The sequence below is a fragment of the Acipenser ruthenus genome, chromosome 5 (genome assembly GCF_902713425.1).
Source record: "Acipenser ruthenus chromosome 5, fAciRut3.2 maternal haplotype, whole genome shotgun sequence".
In the NCBI taxonomy this organism is placed as follows: Eukaryota; Metazoa; Chordata; class Actinopteri; order Acipenseriformes; family Acipenseridae; genus Acipenser; species Acipenser ruthenus.
Window position 1 is genome coordinate 14,342,104 of NC_081193.1, and position 20,938 is coordinate 14,363,041.

A 20,938-nucleotide genomic window follows, 5' to 3' on the forward strand; every position below is an offset into this window, starting at 1 on the left:
AACTCATTAACCATTTCAGATGCTGATTTCATATTTTGTCTATTAAAGAGACTAACTTCTCAAGCAAAATATAATACAAATTATGGTCATGTGGCTTTATTATTATTAGTTTATTTAGCAGACGCCTTTATCCAAGGCGACTCACAGAGACTAGGGTGTGTGAACTATGCATCAGCTGCAGTGTCACTTACAATTACGTCTCACCCCAAAGACAGAGCACAAGGAGTTTAAGTGACTTGTTCAGGGTCACACAATGAGTCAGTGGCTGAGGTGGGATTTGAACCAGGGACCTCCTGGTTACAAGCCCTTTTCTTTAACCACTGGACCACACAGCCTCCCTAGTTTTGTAATATACAGTATTACAAATCGTTTATGCAAGGGTGCAGAAAGTTAGGGCTTTGCTAAAGTGTCCACAATCACATACATTTGCATACATACTAAGGGAGTAAGGAATTTTTCAATTCAGTTTTGACCAGTCCACATTATATTAACCAGTGGTGTACCACAGGGATCAGTATTAGGTCCTCTGCTATTCCTAATCTACATTAATGGTTTAGATTCTTTAGATTCTGGTATAGTAAGCAAACTTGTTAAATTTGCAGACGACACAAAAATAGGAGGAGTAGCAAACACTGTTGCAGCAGCAAAGGTAATTCAAAATGCTCTAGACAGCATTCAGAACTGGGCAGACACATGGCAAATGACATTTAATAGAGAAAAGTGTAAAGTACTGCACACAGGCAATAGAAATGTGCATTATCGGGGGCTCCCGAGTGGCGCATCCAGTAAAGGCACTCCGCGCGGAGCGCAGGATGTGCCCTGTAGCCTGGAGATCGCAGGTTCGAATCCAGGCTATGTCACAGCTGACCATGACCGGGAGTTCCTAAGGGGGCGGCGCACAATTGGCTGAGCGCTGCCCGGGTAGGGAGGGCTTAGGTCAGCAGGGGAATCCACGGCTCACCGCGCATCAGCGACCCCTGTGGCCGATAGGGCGCCTGTGGCTCTGCAGCGGAGCCGCCAGATCTGTGTTGTCCTCCGGCACTATAGGTCTGGTGGCATTGCTGTGGATCTGCAGTGCGAAAAATGACGGCTTGGCAGGAGCACGTTTCGGAGGACGTGTATTCCAGCCTCCGTTTCCCGAGTCGGCGGGGGGGTTGCGAGCGGTGAGCCGAGGATACAGATAATAATTGGGCATGCTAAATTGGGGTGAAAACCGGGGTAAAATAATTGTCGATGACTAAAATTAAAAAAAAAAAAAAAAAAAGTGCATTATCAATAAGCTACTAACAACCAAACGAGCAAGAATGGCTGAATGACCTCCTCTCGTTTGTAAACTTTCTTATGTTCTTATATTCTCCCTTTTGTAGGAGAACATGTCAGCACAGGCCAAGACAACCCGTTCTCAAGTGAAGAAGAACACAGTGAAGGACAAGCTGAAACTGGTCCAAAACTTCCTGCAGAAACTGCGCTTCCTTGCTGACGAGGTAACTGAGAACACTGCTTTTTAAATGAACATTATATATATATATATATATATATATATATATATATATATATATATATATATATATATTTATGAATTTATTTGGCAGACGCCTTTATCCAAGGCGAAGTACAGGTGTTACAGGGCAGTAAAGGGTTACAATGCCAGCTTCATATTTCAATACAGTGTAGCTTACAGTAAATCTAAATAAAACTACTAAAATACAGGAGGCGGCGTCAGGCGGTGAGAGATGGAGCAGTCCTAAAGTTCTCCGGTAGCTAGTTCCACCACAGAGGGGCTGGGGAAGAGAAGGAGCGGTTGAAACTCCCTTTCAACCACTCCCCATTTATTTTAGAACCACAATGCCCTGTTTAAGCATTGTAATAGAACTATAATAGAGACCAATAGTTCTTTCTTAGGCTCCTAAGAGATGGAATTATATGTGTGTCATCTTGTTGTTAATATGCAGCTTTTGCTTGTTTTACACATCTGTTTATGTACTAGAACACAGTTAATTATGGGGTTCCCCAATAGTGCACCCTCTCAGAACACCAAGTAGCTAATAAGAGAGACATTTTATAACTGAGTTTTGTTAACATTGTTTCTTAATTCTTCCAGCCGCAACACAGCATCCCAGATGTCTTCATCTGGATGATGAATAACAACAAGCGCATTGCCTACGCCCGGATCCCGTCCAAAGACATCCTGTACTCTATTGTGGATGAAGAGTCTGGCAAGGACTGTGGAAAAGTCAAGACGGTCTTTCTGAAGGTGCTTTACTGACAGGACTAGATTATATTGCAGCCTTCATCCGTTTATCAATACAGAACATTATATGACACTGCCTTTCTGAGTTGCATTGGGATTTCAGATGTCTAGTAATGGCCGTAGATTAGAGTGTTCATAGACTGCGCCAGTCCTGTTTCCTGTCTGCTTGTCTGCTATACACTGCATGCTTTCTCTTTCTTCTTATCTGTACTTTTCTAACATTCACAGTTGCCTGGTAAGAAAGGCTTTGGTCCTGCGGGCTGGACGGTGCAGGCTAAAATGGAGCTGTACCTCTGGCTCGGTCTCAACAAGCAGCGCAAGGATTTCCTGAGCGGCCTTCCTAATGGCTTCGAGGAGAACAAAGCAGTCAAGGGCCCTGGTTTGCAGTCCCTCCCACCCATCAGCCTAACCTACATCAGTAAGTGTGTTCACCGCAGTAACTCAGTCAAAAGGCTTCTACCAGACATGTATGGTAAAGATACTGTCAAATGTCTAATGTGTTCGTTATTCAGTTATACAAGTGTCAATGCACCTGGAAATCAAGTGCATGCCTCAAGTGCAATACAACCTGTATAAAGGCATGGCCCTGCACTACAGTGCCTTGGGTGTCTCGACACATGTTAGAGGGTAGTGTAGATTTGTCAGCATCTGATCGCAAAAGTTTCCACCCCCTGCATTTCTAATGTATGGGGTAAAGTTACATTATAAATATAGTCCATGCTTGTTGATTGTTAAGAGCTTAGGTAAATACTGCTGAACCGCCTTTAGGGAAGGTTTTCTATATAGTATCTATTGACATTCCAGGCTTTATGTTCACGTCGTCTGTCTTTGCCTCCACAGTGAAGCAGGAGTTCCAGCTAAGAGTGCACATGTACCAGGCCCGCAGCCTTTTTGCAGCAGACAACAGTGGCCTGTCTGACCCCTTCGCCAGGGTCTTCTTTTCCACACACAGCCAGTGCACCGAGGTAAGAGAGGAACATGAGCTTTATTTACAATGCTGGTGAGAATGTGGTAGTCTAACAGCAGAGGACGTGCTGTATTAAATCAAATAACAAACATTAAGAACATTAACATTGAGAAGAACATTAACATTAAGAACAAAGTGCCCCACGTCGAATCATTTTTTGGTTTAACTTTGTTTTAATTCTTAACAGGTCTTAAACGAGACTCTGTGTCCCACTTGGGACCAGCTCCTGGTGTTTGATAATGTAGAACTCTTTGGGGAGGCCTGTGAATTAAGGGATGACCCTCCGATCATTGTCATTGAGATCTATGACCAGGACACTGTGGTAAGTATTTCAGAGGCAAATAATCAAAATATTTTTGATCTAGTACAATCAAAAGCACTGTTTAGTATTTACAAGGAATAGCTCAAACGTCTTAATGTTGCTTCTTTAATGTTTACAGTATGTATTTCAGAACAAAGTGGTTATGTTTCTTAGGATAAAGTTAGGGACTAAAACACCCAATGTTTGAATATTGGCCATTCTGCAGTAAACTGACAGATTTAAAACCTTCATCTCCACAGTGATCGGGGGAGAAGTACTTGAGTTAATGAAAGATTATTATTATTATTATTATTATTATTTATTTCTTAGCAGACGCTCTTATCCAGGGCGACTTACAATCGTAAGCAAAAACATTTCAAGCGTTACAATACAAGTAATATAATAAGAGCAAGAAATACAATAACTTTTGTTCAAGCAAAGTACAAGTTTGACAAACCACAATTCAATAATACAGCAGGTAATAGTGATAGTTACATCAGGATATGATTAAATAGTGATAGTTACATCAGGATGTGATTAAATACAAAGTACTACAGGTTAAAAACTTGGCAGATTACAGTATTCTGAAGTACAGGATTGTTGGAAAACATGGAACAAGTATTGAATAGCAGTTTGCTACGCATGAGGAATGACGGCTGTATTCATGTTATTTTTCTGAAAAGTGATTTAACATTGGATAGAAAAAACTGTTAGTTCCAAAAATGCAAGCACTGCTGTGATAGATGAAGGCTGCAATATGGTAGAGAAGTTAAGATTATTTTGTGTAAAAGCAAATGGCTGGCCAGCAGCACACGGCTGTACAAACAAGTCCTTTGATCTCCAGCCCTGACATGAAAGAAGCTTGCCCTTCGGGGAATCCACTGGGGTATAAAACTAGTTAACAGGTTTTTGCTTAGAAAATACAGCTGGTTTATGACGGGGTCATAAAGCTAGTTTTCAAGGGGACCGAAGAGCCAGGCTCTAAGACTTCAGAGAGATCCAAAAAGAGATAATGCCACTGGGATCAAAGGGTCTTAGGCAAATCGGAGAGATAGGAACAAGGAAGATGACAAAAACCAGATGTATGGACCTTTGTGACACCAGGGTCTGAAGAAAGCACTGAGTTCAGAGATCTTCACACTAGATCACACACACACACACACACACACACACACACACACACACACACACACACACACACACTCACACAAAATGGAATATATGGCAACAGGATAATGAGTTGTACCTTTTCTATTGGTTAAGTGTCAGAGAAAGAGGAGGAGAGAGACACCTATGCAGAAGGGTATTTAATGTCATGCAACAATTGTAAGAACGAGTATTCTGTTTGTCCTGTACCTGGGACCAGACTCCCTGCATATTTCAATAAACCTAACAACTGACTGAAGAAAAGGACTCTGTGCAGTTTCTTGAATCTACTTACTCACCATCCTTTTTTAAGTTACATCAAGGATTAAATGCAGTAAAATAGGGGGCTGATAAGAGCAAAATAAAGCACATTTACATGAAGGGTGATAGTGTCCCAGGATACAAACAGAGGAGTTCTACAGGTGCTCTTTGAAGAGGTGAGTCTTAAGGAGGCGCCGGAATGTGGTCAGGGACTGGGCAGTCCTGACATCTGTAGGAAGGTCATTCCACCACTGCGGAGCAAGGGTGGAGAAGGAGCGGGCTTTGGAGGCAGGGGAGCGTAGCGGTGGTAGAGCTAGTCTTCTAGTGCAGGCGGAGCGGAGAGGTCGAGTGGGGGTGTAGGGAGAGATGAGGGTCTGGAGGTAGCTGGGTGCAGACTGGTCAAGGCATCTGTAGGCTAGTACAAGAGTCTTGAACTGGATGCGAGCGGTGATCGGGAGCCAGTGGAGCGAGCGGAGTAGTGGAGTAGCGTGGGCGAAGCGAGACAGAGAGAACACCAGGCGGGCAGCAGAGTTCTGGATGAGCTGGAGCGGACGGGTGGCGGACGCAGGGAGGCCAGCCAGGAGGGAGTTGCAGTAGTCTAGGCGGGAGAGTACCAGGGCCTGGACCAGGAGCTGGGTAGCATAGTTGGTGAGGAAGGGTCGGATTCTTCGGATGTTGCTCAGGAAGAATCGGCAAGTGCGTGCCAGAGTGGAGATGTGCTGGGAATAAGAGAGGCAGGGGTCCAGGGTGACTCCAAGGTTCTTAGCGGAGGAAGAGGGAGAGAGTGTGGTAGATTCCAGAGGAACAGAGATTGAGAGATCAGAGGAGGGGGAGGAGGAGGGAAAGAAAAGGAGGTCAGATTTAGAGAGGTTGAGTTTGAGGTGATGCGAGTGCATCCAGGAGGAAATAGCAGACAGACAGGTAGAGATACGGGAGGAGATGGTGGAGTCAGAGGTGGGGAAGGAGAGGAAAATCTGAGCATCATCAGCATAGAAATGGTATGAGAAACCATAGGATGCGATGAGGGGGCCCAGGGAGCGGGTGTAGAGAGAGAACAGGAGAGGACCCAAGACTGACCCTTGGGGGACTCCTGTTAAGAGAGGGTGAGGTGTGGAGGTTGCTCCACGCCAGGTTACCTGGTAAGTGCGGTTGGAGAGGTAGGAGGAGAACCAGGCCAGAGCAGTGCCAGAGATCCCCAGGTCAGCAAGAGATGGTAGTAGAATAGAGTGATCAACAGTGTCAAAGGCAGCAGAGAGGTCGAGGAGAATTAGGACAGAGGAGAGATTATGCTTTTAAAAGCTAGAAACTAGTCTTTTCTATGTGGAAAGTTCTGATTGTTACAAGGAAACTAAACATAGTGTCCCTCTACTGCAGAATGACTCATATATTCATGTTTTAATTGAATTGTAATTCTAAGTAAAACATTTATGTAGTTCTAATTATGTTGTATTCATTTTCTTTCCATGTCAAAACCATATACATTCAAGATTGATTTGATTTTATGTATATATGTATTTTCTGACTGTATATTTATTCTCATTTAAATTCACACTAATTCTGGATGTCATTGGCATTGGGCTAAGTAGAGTGTGTATTCTTTAAGTTAGATGTAGTCTAGTTGTGCTGACAGTAGCTTATAGCACAAAAGGTATGCAACAGATATCATATGATGACTGAGACAGACATTTCATTTGTATGGTTTGGTTTGCTTTCTAAACCCACTTTTAATTACTATAGAGCCCATGTTTGTTTTATTTATATGACATTATAAGATAACCTTACATAGTTGACCATATTATACTAAATACAATCTTACAGCAGCACCACAGTTCTAGATATATAGATAGATGCTGCACAAATAGATAAATCGACCAATCTCACCTGCTAAGGGTGCCTATTAGTGCCCACTCTCCCAACACAAGCACTTTGCATGAGTGGTTCCCTTAGTGTTCACTCTCTGGGGATGGTATCTGATTCCGTGGCCACTGCTTCTCCTGTTAGATGCAATCAGGATCTAGAAAGTGGACAAGTCACTAAATTACAACCTAACTGGCACTGCTTTCATGCAATCTGCAATATCTGGACACCCTGTTAAGAAAAGTTATTATTTACACACTAGTGTCATCAGAGACTGGATGGTTAATGTCTTACGCTTTATGATCACCTTAGCAGAGTGGTAGGCTTGCAGGTTAAACGGACAGCTGAAGTCATGTTATATTTCTTATCGTTGTAGGATCAGAGTTTAGAGTCTTTCATAATAACATGTTATATGGAGTAAGCACTGCCCTAATCACTGTGGCTAAAATAAATAAACTTTTAATCATTTAATTCCCTTTACTAGGAACCAGGTCCAAAACGTACCACTGTTTTAAATCGACCGCTTTGTGTGATCATTACAAAATGAAAGTGTACACACAGGATTACATTTGGGGGTTTCGCTGTATTGCAATCTGAATAATTGCACTCAACTATTTACATACACCCAGATCTTAAATATTAGTATAGGTAACCTGAGTTGTATACAGTTCATATGAAATCATATTCCATCCAAAAACAATCCTAACCCGACTTCACACCGAAAAATAAGGCATACTTTTGAGTCGAAATAAGAAAGATCATCACTTACAATAAAACAAATAAATAAATGACTTGTACTTATAATGTAATTTTGCAATGTATTGATTTGCTTGTTGACGTCTGGGTAAAGGTAAATGTCTCATCATATTGCTGTTGCATCCCTTTTGCTGATGTTGCTTTTGTGATGTGTTAGCTAGTCGACCGTTAGCTCTGCTTTTACTTTGCATAAGCACTTGACTGTGGGAGTGGCTCAACAACAGTACCCATGTGGAGCTTTGTGTACTTCAGAAACCATGGTGACACGGTGAAGATTTGTGCAAGAGTCAGCTCAACTCTGGCCCTCTTAACAGATTCAATTAACTACATTAGAACTTGCTTGAAGTAAAAACCTGGACTGGATTGGATCTCAAGGGCCAGAGTTCAGTTCCACTGCAACAGCGTCTCATGAACAGTGATAACACTATGTAACACAATTTTTGTTCCTGGGTAGTAAGTGTTATTTCCTAATTGCTTATGCCTCAAAAGTATAGAAAATGGCTATTATTCCCCACAGACTTTGCTTTTGTGACCAGGACAGTGATATTTTGAAATTTACCTATTTCCAATGAGAAAACGGGCGAATTTGTGTCTTTTCGTTCACATAAAGTCAGAAAAAAACAACATATGAATCCAAATTAACATGTATTTATACTAAAGTAATACAAAAATGACTACAAAAGATTTAGAAGTGAGTAGTTTTTCGAGATTTACGATTATACTGTAAATCACTTTCACGTATCAGCCCTCAAATGTAGTCTCCCATCATGTTCTCGTTTATACTATCCTTGGTAGCGGCGTTCAAAGTCCAGTATATCCTGGTGGAAGCGCTCGCCTTGCTCCTCCGAGTACACTCCCATGTTCTTCTTGAATTTATTAAGATGAGCATCAAGGATATGGACTTTGAGGGACATCCTACAGCCCATTGTGCTGTAGTTCTTCACCAGTAGTCTCAACCAGCTCCACATAGTTTTCGGCCTTGTGATTGCCCAGGAAGCCCCGAACCACTGCGACAAAGCTGTTCCAAGCCGCTTTCTCCTTACTAGTGAGCTTCTTGGGGAATTCATTGCACTCCAGGATCTTCTTTATCTGCGGTCCGACGAAGACACCGACTTTGACCTTTTCCTCAGACAGCTTAGGGAAGAAGTCTTGAAGGTACTTGAAGGCTGCCGACTCCTTATCTAGAGCTCTGACAAATTGTTTCATAAGGCCCAATTTGATGTTCAGTGGTGGCATCAGCACCTTCCGGGGGTCCACCAGTGGCTCCCACTTGACGTTGTTCCTCCCCACAGAGAACTCGGTCCACTGTGGCCAGTCCCGCCTGTGGTAGTGCGCCTTGGTGTCCCTGCTGTCCCAAAGGCAAAGATAGCAGGGAAACTTGGTAAAACCGCCTTGGAGACCCATTAGGAATGCCACCATTTTGAAGTTTCCTATGACCTTGATGCCATCTCAGAAAAATGCAGATATGTATCCACTTAGGCAGCTGGAACTAAACTGAACTGGTGGGCTTAAGGCCCCTGTATTTATACTACTATTTATATTACTGGAAAGTTCTAGAAAGTTCTTTAAGTTACTCCAAGTTTACTCAGCACTGAATCTATCTGGAATGTTCTGGAAAATAGGTAAATTTCAAAATATCACTGTTTTGGTCACAAAAGCAAAGTTTGTGGGGAATAATAGCCATTTTCTATACTTTTGAGGCATAAGCAATTAGGAAATAACACTTACTACCCAGGAACCAAAAAAAAAAAAAAAATTGTTACACGGTGTAATCATAGATATGCCATGGCAACCTTAAAAGATTTGAACAACAAAGTATCGCTAGGTTTCAGTATAGTTGACAAATAGGATATGCCACAGCAATAACCTCTACAGCACACGGTATTAGCTATCAAACTGTTGTAAACATGTTTTGAAATAAACAAAGCAACACATATCAAGAAAACTCATGCAGCAAGTGGTTAAATGCCTTGTTTTTTTACATGTATTGTAGCTGTTAATAGTTTTGTTTTATTTGTACTAATATTTTTTAAAGCATGCTTATCTGATTTTCATATGTTTTATTTTAATGTACTGTATGTGTTTTGAATTGTTTGAAGAAGTCTAAAGCAGCTAAGTGCCCTGCTTCCTGGAGCTTCAGAAGCAGTACACGTGATTGCTAGAGTGTACATTTACCGTCTCCTCTGGGTTTTTTTTTATTTATTTTTTTTACCTTTTTTGATGGTGGGGGCACATGTTTATAGCATTTACTGTATATCGGTTACTTTCTAGTTTCATTTTGGATTTTACAGCATAATGTTCTTTAAGGTAAATTGATTGTTCTTTCTTGATCCAGCATTATCAACTCCCTTTTAACTAAGTCTTCATCAGCAGAAATACGTGCTGTATAATGTCATTATGAAAGTCTAGACTTACACTAACTGCTTTACTTTTTTTGACCATGAATTTTATACACATTTTGTGGCATCAACTAATCAGCCGGTAAGATTTTTCTGTTTGAACCCAAGTTTACGGGTGTTTTATGTGTAGAATAGAGGTAGTAGTAGAGTTTAGAGTTTAGTGTTTAGTGCTAGAACTCTGAACTGGCAATCTCCTTTGTTTGTTTTCTTATTAAACATCTAGAACCAATGTTAAAGAATCCATCACAATATTATTTTCCAATAACAGGGTGCTGTCATTTGTATCTCTATACCTGGTCTTTGAAAATCAATTCGCTCTCAAGGATATATACAGTACAGTTCCTTAGTTCTGGCTGGTTTTCTATTTAATGGTAACCCTGAGCTGCACATTGCCACTTGGTGACCTTTATTTGAATTTCTTTACATTAATTGAGATGGGGAAATGTCATTCATTTGTGAGTGTGGCAGGCCCCCGTGTGACAGTCTTCAGTTTTATTTTCAAACAGTTCTGAATTCATAATTTAAAGTAATCTTTTATTTAGAGATCATACTTACCCTCAATGATCCTATCTCCTCGTCTTATTATCATTATCAAATAAATATAATGGATTACCACTTGCCATGGAGTTGACAGCTGGAACAAAATTTTTCTTTTATTTGTTTCTTTTGACATTTTTTTTTCAGTACTGCTAAGCATCATTATCAACTGCCTTATATCTTATTTTAGGGAAAAGCTGAATTCATTGGCAGAACCTTTGCCAAACCCATCACAAAGATGTCTGATGAGCACTACGGGCCTCCACGCTTCCCCCCTCAGCTAGAGTACTACCAAATCTACCGGGGGAACAACATCGCTGGAGACCTGCTAGCAGCATTCGAGCTCCTCCAGGTAATCAGCGCTCTATGCTGTACCACGGGCCCAATGCTTTTACCCCAGTGTAGATTGTGCTGCTATTTTCAACAGGAATGTTTTGAAACTAGTAAGAAACAACCCATACATGTGAATTGCTCCTACAAACACATACAGTTAGTTGTTTCTATCTAATTTGAGGCCTACTGTGTCATTTAATCCTTGGCCTCTCCCAAGCAGGGAGTTGTGCAAAAATGGTGTGGTGGAAATGTGATGTGGATGCACAGTTGAGATCACCAGATTCATTTGACCAGTGACCAGAGCTGAATTCACACCCAGGCCTGCAGATGTAGAAGACATGAAATGGTTGTGACTCATTCCAGCTGTAGCTAACATGTTTTATAAGGGAAACATTCTGTGTAGGAAAGGTGGAGGGGAAAAATTACACTGATAAAAACTGAACAAACACTGTTTAATATCAGTAAATAACAAAGGGAAATGCATTCAGGTATATTTTTGGACTTTGCTGATCATGGTGGTTGTGTTTAATGACTGGAAAGAAAGGGCAGGCTCCTATTTCTTCCTGTCTCCAGTTTCTCCATTCTTCCGCAAAGCTTCTCCTGTGATTTCTGTCTTATTTTCTTGTGTCCTTTCTGCTCATCTCATCACCTTCAAAGGTACCTTACAATGAAGAGGAGATTAGAAGAGCTTTACTGGCTGTCAATGATTTTGCTGTGCCAGAGATTAAGGTGCTTTACGTTTCATCCATCACCTGCTACTTTTTTGCACTACAACTAGTTCACCTGGGCACTGTGGGAGATTCTGTTCTAATACAGAGATTCCTGACTCGACTGCATGACTTTAACAGGGCTACTATAGACTTAAAGTTAAAGCAAAAGCTATGCAACTTTTCTAGTCTCCATGTGTAACAGAGCTTGCATTTGGTGTGTCTACCATGTGCATGCTGTATATCAAAAGTTGTAGGGTATATTATATTACATTTCTGGTTAGCTATTAACACTTCCAAATGTTCCCTTCTATTACACATGGATAAACCCTTGAATTAAAAGCAGTAGATTCACAGGACGATCCGTTCTGGTTATCTTGAGGATCTGGTAACATTACCCAAATTGCGATTTGACCTATTTATAGAACTGTGGCTTCTTTCTTTTTTGGGGGATGCTTGTTCATAACTGTCTGCTCATTAGAGCCGACATCACAATTGGTAGACTATAATATATAATAAGCTCCAAAAAAAAAAAAAAAAAAGACAATCACGCATTTTCCAAATGTTTTTTTTTTTTAGATTGGGGCTGCTGGAAAGGCCGACCTCCCTCCCATTGACGGCCCCACTGATTCAGAGAGAGGTCCCATTCTTCCTGTTCCTATGGGCATCCGGCCAGTCCTTAGCAAATACAGGATTGAGGTGAGAACGTTTTCTTAATGGCTGTGCCACTGAATAGTTTGTCCAGTTATATTTACACAAGAAATGCAAACATCTTTTAGCAGAATAACTTACAGCTAAATAGTGTCCAGTTTGCCAGTTTGTAGTGGTTAGACATCATAATAAAAAAGACCAAAAGAATATTAACAACTAACATACTTATCTGTATTTATTTTTATGAAACAATGGCTCAATAAAACTCAAGGAAAACTATACCATAAACAGTCTTTCATAATGGGCACAGAAGATTTAGAGAGTAGTTTTAACACTGAGATGATTTTATTTTAAGAAAAGAAAAACTGAGCCCTATAGGTGAAGCTTAACTAAAACCATTCTGTTGTCGACAGGTGTTGTTCTGGGGTCTGAGAGACCTGAAGAGAGTGAACCTGGCCCAGGTGGACAGACCCCGAGTGGACATTGAGTGTGCAGGGAAGGGGGTCCAGTCAGCTGTCATCCAGAACTACAAGAAAAACCCCAACTTCAGCACCCTTGTCAAGTGGTTTGAAGTTGTGAGTATAGTGAAAAGTGTTGAATTTAAATCAAGGGAAGTAATGTTAAAACTTTACAATGCATTAGTAAGACCTCATCTAGAATAATGTGTTCAGTTCTGGTCACCTCGCTACAAAAAGGATATTGCTGCTCTAGAAAGAGTGCAAAGAAGAGCAACCAGAATTATCCCGGGTTTAAAAGGCATGTCATGTGCAAACAGGCTAAAATAATTGAATCTATTCAGTCTTGAACAAAGAAGACTATGCAGCGATCTGATTCAAGCATTCAAAATTATAAAAGGTATTGACAATGTTGACCCAAGGGAATTTTTCTACCTGAAAAAAGAAACAAGGACCAGGGGTCACAAATGGAGATTAAATAAAGGGGCATTCAGAACAGAAAATAGGAGGCACTTTTTTACACAGAGAATTGTGAGGGTCTGGAACCAACTCCCCAGTAATGTTGTTGAAGCTGACACCCGGGATCCTTCAAGAAACTGCTTGATGAGATTCTGAGATCAATAAGCTACTAACAACCAAACAAGCAAGATGGGCCGAATGGCCTCCTCTCGTTTGTATGTTCTTATCTTTAATTTCTTATTGTAAAACCTAAACATGTGGCTATAGCCAGTAGAGGTACGTAGGCCCATGATGTGTGACTGGGAAGAAAATCTAGTCCGGGTTCTCTGTATAAAGAATAAAATCCCAGATTAAATATACTGTGCTGTAATGGATGATGACCAGTGCATACTGTATATGTACCCCTCCTGGTGGAGGACAAGTGGTATTGCAGAAAGTATAGCACCCGTTATAAAGTATGTCTTCTGTGTCTGTTCCAGTAATGGAGTGCCAGGCCTTTTGGAGCAGCAATAATAATTCTGGACAGTGAACTCTGAGCGTTGAGGGTGCTGGTTCACATCCCCGTCACATAAATAAACACAAAAGGGTGCTCAACATTAAATGTTGTCTCTAGCATTGGTTTCGTCAAAAACAACTATGGTTTGTTACTAGGTTTCTGTATTGTAAAACACTTTGGCAATCAGCTCCTTCCTATTGCTTGTATCTGTTCCCTCTGTACACAAGAAGTGATAGGGCTATTCCACATCACACTCCACACCCTTCTGCAAGTGAATAGTAGAATCAGACTATGTGATCCATGTCGTGACTTGCACACCAGTGCTCATCACCAGTGTGCTATTCTGTATTCATTCTTCCTTTCTGTTTAACTAAACACAGGACCTCCCAGAGAATGAGCTTCTTCACCCTCCTCTGAACATCCGAGTGGTGGACTGCCGTGCCTTTGGGAGGTACACCTTGGTGGGATCACACGCGGTTGGTTCTCTCCGCAAATTCATCTACAGGCCTCCAGACAAGACTGCAAGCAACTGGTCAACTGCAGGTATGCTATAACAGAATGTGTGCGATACAGGGGGATGAAACCTTGGAGTAGCATTGGGAGTTTATAACACATATTCCTTGTAACATCCATGCACTCTCGTATAGTGTACAGCACTGGAAGTACTACACAAAAAAGTGACAATTTGCAACTATGTTCAATTCAAAAAAGGTAACCCTTCTTTTCCTTTTTTTACTATCTGTGTGAGACATCTACAAGAATGTTTTACAACTTTCCTTGCTCAATTTTAACTTACATTTGTACGGTCCAGACTTTCCGTCACTCTTGACAGTTCTGTTCAGACTTGTCTGTTTTTTCTCCCTTCTCTCCTCTCTCTCTTCCCACTATCCTGTCCTCATGTTCTCCTGTCCTGGCCTATCCAGCTAAGCTGATGAGTGGCTGTCTGGCACTGACAAACGGGGGCCCGTACTCTCATCCCACAGGTGAAATAATCGTGAACATGGAGCCCGAGCCTCCTATCAAGAAGATGGAAACATGTGTCAAGCTGGACTCCGTAAGTCCTCAGAGCTTGGATTCACAGTGTGGTTTTTCTTCTGGCATTATTTCATAAAATAATAGGAAATAGCTTCAAGTAACATTTCATTTATTTAGGAAGCTAGCAATCGTTATGAGTGGTACTGAATGCTATTGCTCCAATATTGAGTTGTATTCACTTTTCCTCATCCATCACTTCAAATATGCTTTCATAAAATACATTTATACCCATAACTGTCAGTAACCTGCTTTCAGCTAAATCACCTGACACTGTTACTGTGGAAATCCAGGTACACTTACAGTAACATTGCAGTAAATGTATCTGAATACTGTACTAGCAAGGAGACAGGCTATAGGGTAATGAAATGCAGCTCTTTTGCGGAGCAACTTAACTCTGAACCATTTATAATGATTGCAATTCATTTTTAAAAATTTGAAGTAATTTATTGTTATGGTTACAAGAGTCACACATATTTGCATATTTATGTATATTTATTAAAAAAATAGTTGAAAGGATCATTTACTATAGAATGTACAGTATTTCTTTATTTGTAAAAGCATGAAATATTCATACACATTTTAGTTTTAATGTGATGATGTCTCGTGTGATTTGTGTTTGTGCAATTATTATTTTGCAGCACTTCATTTATTTAATTTTGTTTTGTTTTTGTGTGATCCTTACCTCAGACCTCTGATGCTGTTGTTAAAGTTGATGTGGTAAGTTTTGAAATGCACAGAATAAACAGTCATTTATTGTAATACTGAGTTACTGTAACCTTATTATTTTGTTTTTTTGAAAAACAGTAATTAAACTACAATAATTAAACTACAACCGATTTTCATATTAGATACCATGAAGTATAAATTAACCACTTCACTGCCTCTGAATGTATCAGGTACGTCCTCCTCAATTAATGCAAAATGATAGAATTGACTGCTCTCCATTTATATGTAATGATTTCCCTTCAATTCACCTGGATTGGTTTATTTTACTTGTAAAGGGACAGGTAATTGTTCAAGAGATTCACCTGCGTGCTGCACTCAGTTCAACTGCAGCCATTTTCTCCTGTTAGTTCAACACTGCTTTTGCTTCTGTGTGGGCAAGGATTTTGAAAGTGATCTTCTGTTAGCAGCGAAAAATGGTTTTGAGGGAGTGAAGTGGGTTAAAATATATATATCTATATATATATGTGTGTGTGTATATATATATATATATATATATATATATATATATATATATATATTAGAATGTCACCACATAGCATAGTAGATAAAACTGCATGTGTTATAAATGTGTGGTGACATCCTGAGAGGATTTGTATCCATAGCCGCTCAGACTAGCACACGGCCTAGCTTTGCCACTGCTCCTCACCAACGGTTTCTTTCTGTTTTTACCTCTAGCCTGAAGAAGACAAGAAGGAAAAGAAAAAGAAAAAAAAGAAAGGCGAGGAGATTGAGGAGGAGGAGCCCGATGAAAGCATGCTGGACTGGTGGTCCAAATATTTTGCCTCCATTGAGACCATGACAGAAGTGAGTCTGTTACCTCAGATCAGCTGCTAGTGTACCAATGCTCCTAAAACTGGTCTCTCAAGCTATATCCATGCCCGCCCCACAGAAGCTTATGTAAAATAGATTTTCAGGACAGTAGCATCTCACAAGGAGAATCAGAAGGTAGAAAAAGTTCCCGTGCCAGCGCATTAATTACATCTTCATATGTTTTACAGCAACTGAAGGCACAAGAAGCAGCTGCTGCTGAAGCAGAAGAGAAGGAAGACATGGAGATAGCAGCAGAGGGTACAGGTAATTAAAGGGGATTCATTTGAGAAAGAGAAAAAAAAAACTCCCCCAAGTTACTGCTTATCCATTTGTATGACTTTTGGGATTATATGGTTAGGTATGTATGTCAAAACCTCTGGTCACAAACTGATGCAGTGTTTATTTAGCATTCGTGTCTCTGTATCTGCTTAAGACTAGCGCTGTCTGTGAGCATGTGTTGCTTTTGCTGGTGGACACGCATTGCTATTGTTCACACATTGCTTTTCTTGGTCTCGTGTGTAATTAGCATGGCTAGTAGCTACCATGAAAGTTGGCTAAACAACAACAAATGTAATAACTTTTGGATATAGAGAAATTTGATGGTGCCATATAACATGTGGTTCTATATTTGATTCTATAAAACAGTAACAACAATTAAAAGGTTAATCAGATAGCTACTGCATGTGCCAAAATGGTATCTAATGGCACATTTAGAGAAATAATTAGCCAAACATTGTGCTGGAGAAACTTAACACTAAATCTACAAAATGATCTTCTCTGTGAGTTCCACAGGGAGCGTCACATTGGATCTGATGCTTCCACGTGTTTGGAAGGCAAAATCAGCGGGGACTTTTTCTCCTCACCTCGCTAGAGAGGCCCCTACTGGTCAGGCGCCTGGTGAGCTCAAGAGCCTTTGTCCTCCTGAGTGTAGAGACAATTGGCTTAGTCATGGGATCGGAGGATACCCACTGACTTTCACTTCTCCTGAGCTGTTGTAGGGAATACTTAAATGAGGGAATATCAAAAATATAAACTTATCATTGTGATTACATTGACAAGGAGAGTTAAGTCTATCTCAATAGACCACCATATCCTGCTAAAGCATTTTTTTAAATAAAATAAACAAACAAGGTACCAAGGTATTCAGCAGCTACTGTAATACCTCACTTGTACAGTATTATTCTGGCTTGTTAACCAGAATGCATGATGTCAACTTTCATGTGGAATTCATGCTTCGAGTGCTTTGTGCCTGCCCCCTGCCCCCTGCTCCCATCTTTGTGTACAGAGATCAAACCTGATGAATCTCATGTGAAAGGCTCAAAAGGAAAGGAGAAGAGCAAGGAGAAGGGCAAAAGCTCCAAGGAGGACAAGAAGAAGAAGCAGCAACAAGCTGATTTGTTGGAGAAGAAAAACAACAAGCAGAAGATCGATGAGCTACATGTGAGTACTCTTAGGCCATTGACATAAATACGATAAAAACGCATATTATAAATGTATAGTATTATTATATTTTTACTTAATCATGTTAAAATTCAAAATATATCCTACAAAGTATATTTCTTCTCTTTCAGACCCCTAATGTTTGGCTGTTTCCTCAAACTAAAAATAAAATCAAACTTTATTAAGTAGTAAATTCCTCACAGAAAAACAAAATGTCAGAAATCACACAACAAAGAAAAAAAAAACATTCCTTTTTGTATTTACCTCACTGTCCGATCACAGTTCAGCGTGAAAAGAAAAGGCAAATAGTACTGTACATGCAGTAGAAAGCAGTGAAGAATGGACAACCTGTATTCTCTACAAGAAGTTAACACATTAACCCATTAAGTACCATTGGCCTCATTTGAGGACAGGCTACTTTGTAATTCTTTGCAGCATTTTTAACTGGCATCTACCTGTTATTTTAATTTATTCTTTGCCGATATTGTTATGACAGCTTATTCTAATTTTGTTAACTGCAAAACTTAAAAATAAATGTAACTGTTAATTCTGCAAATATAGTCCTTTAGATGCTTTTAATGACGCCTCAATATAAAATAAGAAACTGTTTTCCTACCCACAGTGATAATAAAGCTCAATGTTCGACATGTAGAGCTTCATAGCCGGCATGAAATTTCACTGGTCTGATTACAGGCACGTCTGACTTGGCTGTCCTCAAAATAGGACGAAACTAAGATTTTTTTTTTTTTTTTCTGTGAAGAAATATTGATTTAGAATGTACAAAATTACATGAATACAGCTTGTGTTCTGATTTTTTCCAATAAATATGAATTTGGTATTAATGGGTTAAGGAATCATGGAAGTTCATAAGAAGTGTAAGAGGCACTTGCTTGTGTTTGCATCGTCCCAGGTGTACAACAAAGAACTGGAACAGGAATGTGGTAACTTTGAGGACTGGCTGCATGCATTCAACCTTTACAGAGGAAAGATCGGAGATGACGATGACAACATGACAGACGAGGAAAGGATTGTTGGAAGATACAAGGCGAGTTTTATTTACTATGCTTTACCAAACTTACCTGTGATTTACCATGCTTTTACAGTCCTTATACTACACTTTGCTGTGCTTCGTACTTCTTTAATATTTTATAACTCATCAGCAGATATTCTTACAATGGTCCTGGAAGTACGGTAGTTGCTGTCAAGAATACAGATGATCAGACTCGGTCATGCCCCTTTCAAACTCTGCTTCTGCCCATAACTATGCTGTAGGCATTAAATACTGCACAGGTTGCAAGACATCCAATGGTTCAGATCCTTTTAATATATTACTAAATAAAGTGACCTCACCCAGTATCACCTATCAAGAACTGTACAATTTAATTTGGGTACTATTGGGTCTAATAGAATTTGATTATAATCCATCCAATCTACATGTCCATCCTATAGACTAGTTTAGATACTGCAGCATTAAGGTTAAAGCACAATTATAATTGTTTAATGAACTTAACCAATGCTTACAGGAAAGATTCATACATTTTTAAACAAATGCCATGTACTTGTGTTACTTCAGCATGTAACTAAAAGAGCACTGTTGCTTCTAGTTGCAGGCAAAATACCAAAAGGCAAAGAGCAACACGTGCCATGACCCTGTGAATATTGACCTGTGGTCTATCTTTAACGCAGGGTTCGCTATGTGTATATAAAGTCCCGCTTCCAGAGGATGTGACCAAGGAGGTTGGCTTTGACCCTAACTTTGGCATGTTCCAAGGAATCCCAAACAACGATCCAATCAACGTACTAGTCAGAGTGTATGTGGTCAGGGTATGTGCTTTTTCTTTTATTGGTATCGATGTACAAATATGTCTCTGTATCTTAAAATACATTCAAATTACAGATTAAAATGCTACGTTAATTTACAGGCCACAGATCTGCACCCTGCTGACATCAATGGAAAAGCTGACCCCTATGTTGTTATCAAACTGGGGAAAACTGAAATCAAAGACAAAGAAAACTACATTTCTAAACAGCTAAACCCCATTTTTGGAAAGTAAGTAATATTCAGCTAAATACAGAAAGAGGTAAAACTATAAAACTACTAGACTTGATAAATCTTGGTGAAAGATTCAAAGATTCAAACCCCCAAGCCAAAGGCTAGCCATACATATTCTGAGTGTACCAGCATGCTGTAATATCAAATTAGTTAAGTAGCTTCCATGTGTAATTTAATTTCTTGTTTTTGGTGAAAAAACCTGTTGTAAGCAGTAATTGCATTTTGTTTTCTTCTCTTTCAGGTCCTTCGATATTGAAGCCACCTTCCCGATGGAGTCCATGCTAACAGTCTCTGTCTTTGACTGGGATTTAGTTGGATCTGACGATCTCATTGGGGAAACAAAGATTGACCTGGAGAATCGATTCTACAGCAAGCAAAGGGCAACCTGCGGCATCGCACAGACTTATTCCATGTGAGGGATGAGTCACAAAGACCTTTTACTTGTGCACATGCTTTTCCATACTGACAGCTTTCAACCTCTTACACCAGAGCCATCTGGTGGAAAAGCATCTTAAAAAATCGAAATTATTTTTCACAGATGGTGGCTTGGTGGTGAAATCAATTTGTGATGCATTTAAATTTGCTAACCAGCTGGCTGCCCAGCATGTAGTCAATAGAAAATGACTTGTTGAGCTGGAGAAGCCAAAAATGATAACCAGTTTGGCTTCCCAAATAGGTTAAAATGATATGTATTCCAGTAAATTGTTAATTTTGAGAAGGCAATGTAGCATGCCGTGCTCGCCTGAGTTTGGGGCACACTTTCTGTATTTATCTTTGCTATTCTCCCCAATTACAACACTGTGTTTTGTTCCTAGCCATGGATACAATAACTGGAGGGACCCCATGAAGCCCACCCAAATCCTGACCAAGCTCTGTAAAGAGGGCAAAGTGGACGGACCTCACTTTGGACCAGGAGGGAGAGTTAAAGTGGCAAACAGGGTGTTCCTGGGACCAACTGAGCTCGAAGATGAAAACGGTACAATATTAGTTTAGTCTCTTAGTTAACTTTGGTTTTATTGTAGGAGTTTGTTTAAAAAATAATTTTCATCTGGAAACTAAAGTTAATAATACAGGTATTATCAATATACAGTGCAGATAATAACAGAAAATCCATCAAAATTCCCCTGTTAAAATGATCATTTGAACCTGTTTTTGTATATACAGTGCTCCCCCTTGAGAACGTTGTAGTCTGGAGCCATAGGTAAGAGGCCGTACTGTTTGTGTTCCATCTTATAACAAGACTACTAGTGTTAGTGTATTGGCATCATGGAGCAAATGGGAGCTATGGCCATACTGCT

General features: G+C 40.1%; 1 protein-coding gene across 13 annotated transcripts in view; it reads left to right on the top strand.

Annotated features, from left to right (window-relative positions):
- Window positions 1-20,938, top strand: part of LOC117402240 (otoferlin-like) — a 122,090-nt gene that overhangs the window by 90,247 nt on the left and 10,905 nt on the right. For 4 of the 13 annotated variants that reach the window (XM_059023686.1, XM_059023685.1, XM_059023691.1 and 1 more), the window contains 20 exons: window positions 1,368-1,484; window positions 2,102-2,254; window positions 2,480-2,669; window positions 3,092-3,216; window positions 3,406-3,540; window positions 10,666-10,827; window positions 11,466-11,537; window positions 12,095-12,214; window positions 12,580-12,741; window positions 13,957-14,119; window positions 14,500-14,630; window positions 15,299-15,328; window positions 16,013-16,141; window positions 16,336-16,411; window positions 17,433-17,587; window positions 18,498-18,632; window positions 19,274-19,411; window positions 19,510-19,637; window positions 19,882-20,052; window positions 20,456-20,616. In XM_059023686.1, coding sequence (XP_058879669.1) covers window positions 1,368-1,484; window positions 2,102-2,254; window positions 2,480-2,669; window positions 3,092-3,216; window positions 3,406-3,540; window positions 10,666-10,827; window positions 11,466-11,537; window positions 12,095-12,214; window positions 12,580-12,741; window positions 13,957-14,119; window positions 14,500-14,630; window positions 15,299-15,328; window positions 16,013-16,141; window positions 16,336-16,411; window positions 17,433-17,587; window positions 18,498-18,632; window positions 19,274-19,411; window positions 19,510-19,637; window positions 19,882-20,052; window positions 20,456-20,616 — 2,653 coding nt within the window. The remainder of the gene's footprint in view (window positions 1-1,367; window positions 1,485-2,101; window positions 2,255-2,479; window positions 2,670-3,091; window positions 3,217-3,405; window positions 3,541-10,665; window positions 10,828-11,465; window positions 11,538-12,094; window positions 12,215-12,579; window positions 12,742-13,956; window positions 14,120-14,499; window positions 14,631-15,298; window positions 15,329-16,012; window positions 16,142-16,335; window positions 16,412-17,432; window positions 17,588-18,497; window positions 18,633-19,273; window positions 19,412-19,509; window positions 19,638-19,881; window positions 20,053-20,455; window positions 20,617-20,938) is intronic. The other 9 variants (XM_059023695.1, XM_059023689.1, XM_034003188.3 and 6 more) reach the window with 4 other exon arrangements.